At 43.2% G+C, this 4,238-nt stretch overlaps 1 protein-coding gene across 1 annotated transcript in view; it reads left to right on the top strand.

The window, feature by feature from the left end:
- Nucleotides 1–1,335, top strand: part of LOC112071531 (cholesterol side-chain cleavage enzyme, mitochondrial) — a 26,336-nt gene extending 25,001 nt beyond the window's left edge. Inside the window, exon 10 of the mRNA XM_024138976.2 lies at nt 1,114–1,335. Coding sequence (XP_023994744.1) covers nt 1,114–1,173 — 60 coding nt within the window. The 3' untranslated portion in view covers nt 1,174–1,335. The remainder of the gene's footprint in view (nt 1–1,113) is intronic.
- Nucleotides 1,336–4,238: the final 2,903 nt, after the last annotated feature.

The following is a 4,238-nucleotide window of genomic DNA, read 5'->3' as shown; positions in this document are numbered from 1 at the left end:
CACAACAGAAATTACAGTTGACTAAATTTACTAAACGTCTTACTGTAAGGGTGAAAAACACCAAACCTAAAACTTATCTGTACAGTGACTCACATAGAAGGTGTGGAGCAACACACACGATGCAAACAGTATACACTTTTGTAGACGAGGCAGACGGTGACAACCACAATAAACAATGGCATGAACTTAGTGGCCTGAAACTTAAGCAACAGCAACCAGTGAATTAAATATGAAACATAACCAATAACTACTTTGGAATGATATTCATGAAATACTTTTGTCACATAGGCTTATATAAACTAAATCCAAAGCACAAAACAGAGACAACTGAATGAAAAATGAATACATAAGTAATATGAACTATATAAAGTCATGAAAATATCATTTATCTACGACCTTAAATAGATTTTTTCCCCCACGAGTTTCCCTCTAGTGAAAGCAAATGTCATCACAAATCCGTTGTCCATTATCGTGCACCCAGTCCGAATTCAACTCAAGTATTATTCAAAGATTCTATTCGGTATCTTATTCATAGCTGCCCTTCTTGAATTTAGTAGTTATATTAAGGTTTCTAATTCAAAATTCAATAATAAGCATAAATGGATTCCATGGTATGACATCTTAAAACAAGTTCACTAGAACTACTACTGTGGACTACTCTAGTTGAGACTACTCATAGTTGACAATCTCTAGTTGGGACTACTCTGAGTTGGATCTACTCTATGGCTCTCTAGATTATGGACTACTCTAGTTGACTACTCTAGTTGGACTACTCTAGTTGGACTACTCTAGTCTGGACTACTTAGTTGGCTATTGGACTCTTAGTTGAACTATGACTACTCTAGGGACTACCTTTGACTCTCAGTTGGACTACTCTAGTTTGGACATCAGCTGACTATCTAGCTGGACACTCTGCTGAACTCTAGCCTGGACTACAATTGGCACTCTAGTGATCTTATTGGCTTAGTGGACTGTAGTTCAAGAACAACCTATTCGTTTGATTTAACTGTTCCATATTTAGTTTGCAACTAGTCTTTTTTTCCTTCCATACGTGAAGTCACCAGGAAGACAGAACAATGGTTGTAAAACTGTCCTGTTTGCGTTGAGCTACAGATGCTGGAGAACTTCAGAGTAGATAAACAAGCGTCAGGTGGAGGTCACAGTACTTTGTAGGTTGATCTTGTTGCCAGCAGAAAACCCATTCTTCGACCCTGAAGCCTCTAAAGAGCAGGCCCATGATCATCAGGAAGCCTCTACACAGCAGCTGGTGACATGGCATGAAGCCTACACAGCAGTGAGTGACATGCAATGAAGGCTCTACACAGCACTGGTGACTTCTCATAAAATCACAAGTGTAATACATCAAAATAAAGCTTAACTTCTTGTTAATCCAGCCGCTGTGTCAGATTCAAAAAGGCTTTACGGCGAAAGCACACCATGCGATTATATGAGGACAGCGCCCCGCATACAAACACATGAAAAATATATTTCAACCAGGCAGGTGCGACACGAAAGTCAGAAATAGCGATATAAAAAATGCCTTACCTTTGATGATCTTCTTCTGTTGGCACTCCAAAAGGTCCCAGTTACATCACAAATGGTCCTTTTGTTCGATAAAGTCCTTCTTTATATCCATAAAAACTCAGTTTAGCTGGCGCGCTTCAGTCAATAATCCACCCATTTTCCCTCCATCAAAATGCATACAAAATGAATCAATAAACTTATCCAAACAAGTCAAACAACGTTTATAATCAAACCTTAGGTACCCTAATACGTAAATAAACAATAACATTTAAGACGGAGAATCGTTATTGTCTTTACCGGAGAAAAATACCAAAGAACGCTCTCTCTTCCACGCGCTTGGAAACACTACAGCCAAAATGGGAGCCTCCTGGAAAAACTACAATTTCTGGCTCATTTTTCCACAAACCAGCCTGAAACTCTTTCTAAAGACTGTTGACATCTAGAGGAAGCCCTAGGAACTGCAATCTGGGAGGACTTGGCCTTATAATAAAAGTGAGAGCCATTGAAAATAGTGGTAGGCTGATTTGTTTGGGGGGGATGGTTTGTCCTCGGGGTTTCGCCTACCATATCAGTTTTGTTATACTCACAGACATTATTTTAACAGTTTTTGAAACTTTAGAGTGTTTTCTATCCACATCTACTAATTATATGCATATCCTATCTTCTGGGCCTGAGTAGCAGGCAGTTTAATTTGGGCACACTTTCCATCCAAAATTCCGAATGCTGCCCCCAACCCTAGTGAAGTTAAAGTCACCGGCCACTAGGAGCGCCGCTTCTGAGTGAGTATTTTCTTCTTTGCTTATGGCCTTATATAGTTGGTTGAGAGTGGTCTTGGTGCCAGCTTCATTCTGGGGTGGTAAAAAGACRGCTACGAATAATATATATGAGAACTTTCTTGGTAGATAGTGTGGTCTACAGATTATCATGAGGTACTCTACCTCAGGCGAGCAATACCTCAATACTTATTTAATCACCACTACCACCCTACKTAACCTGACCAACATCCATTTCCTCCCTCCTGTTTTGCGTTACATGCAAGACACTGGCGTTTGATTATCAAAAGTGATACTTTAAGTTAGCTTATACTTTCATGTACAATGGAGATTGATTTCACAGCCTTGATTCTGAGAGTTTTTCAGACACAAATTCCAGACACTCTCTTCTCCATTATCAGGAAACCCAACTCTAACCAATGGCTGAGGTCGTTTTCTCGCATGTCTAGCATGTAAAAACCAGGCTCTAGTCTTGTTGGACATCTCCAACCTACAGAAGAAGCACTGGGGAAAAGGATCCTGTTCATCGTAATGACGACAAGGCTGAGATGTTCCACTGTAGCGTGGGCTCCCGGTTTGGGGGGTTGGGGTGGTGAACACAGAGCTTCTCCGGAGTAACAACCATAAACATATTGGATGCCATGGCTCTCGCCCCTGCCAAGGCCTTCCATTGCGCTATGTCCTGGCCGCCCGCATCTACATGCCCTCAAACCCACTTCTTCTGCTGATCAATGACTGCTGCAATCCTTCCCCAACAATGTCACCGGCCGTGGCTGTGGACTTGGACCTTCACCCTGACACCTCCTTTGTCCGATTTCTGGACGGCCTGAATTGGGTTTTCTCCGTCTCATCTATATCCTTGTACTCCTCCTTCTGCACTTGCACCGAGCAGCAAGTTGTCTCCTCCCTCCGCCAAAGAGGTGAAGCAGAGGTTTATGATTTGTCCCCTTCTCCTCCCTCCATTCTCCACCTACCACATTAGTTCCTAGGAATTGCTACCACAAAAGTATTATGTCAAGAATCGTATAATCGATCTCTCCACCCCCCACGAATCTTCAGTCTCCAGCGTCAAACCATACTTGTCTTCCCCTTGCAGTATGCCACAGTCAACCATGCCATCACTGTCATTAAACTTGCTGGCCATGTAGCTTGGCTTGCCAAAGCCGACATCATCTCCGCTTTCAAGGTGCTGCTCCTCCATCCTGACACCTGGCATCTCTTCGGAGTCTGTTGGGAGGGACGRTACTACTTCTGTCTGCCTGCTGTAAGAGGAGCCCTGGAATATTCAACACCTCTGTTGGGTCTAGCTGAATGTCAACAGGCTTCCTTATGTTGTCCATCTCCTCGCCAATTTCCTCACTATTGGCATCCCTTCATCCCATTCCCGCCCTGGGCCTCTCCACCTTCAGCTGCMTTGGCGTACCTCTGAGAAGACAGGAGGCCTCTCTACCTGCCTCATACTGGACAGTCTCTTTTCAGGTCTCCCTGCCGCAACAAACTTCATCCGTCAAGGCTGCTTGTCCCACCTTCTCTCCCARGCAGCCTCCCTGCCTTCCCTTCCCACTCCATCCTATCAGCCGTTGCACGTTCCTCCTCCCCTCCTCCACCTTTCTTTTACTTAGGTTTTTCAAGGTTCTTCTGGGGGGGATTGCTTTCACCACAGGAGCATAACTACCACAGCATAACTACCAAGCAGAGTGAACCCCTCCGTATCCTTCATCTGCAACCCTTGGCTTCATCCAGTTCCATCTCATTTCCCCACTGAATCCTCACTCTCACATCCATTTCATGTCTGGTCATTAAACTCATGAAAAAAGTTAATGTATCTGCAACTTGACCAAATCTGTGACGAGTTAATTTTTTTCCAGAATTACTGACTTTTATTTTGTTACACAACTGTAAGCTATTTCCTGTAAACTCACCATCATTACCTCTAATTAT

This window comes from Salvelinus sp. IW2-2015, unplaced genomic scaffold (assembly GCF_002910315.2).
Source record: "Salvelinus sp. IW2-2015 unplaced genomic scaffold, ASM291031v2 Un_scaffold1632, whole genome shotgun sequence".
NCBI lineage: Eukaryota > Metazoa > Chordata > Actinopteri > Salmoniformes > Salmonidae > Salvelinus > Salvelinus sp. IW2-2015.
The sequence above is the reverse complement of the archived record's forward strand: the minus strand, read 5'-3'. Positions and strand labels throughout refer to the sequence as shown.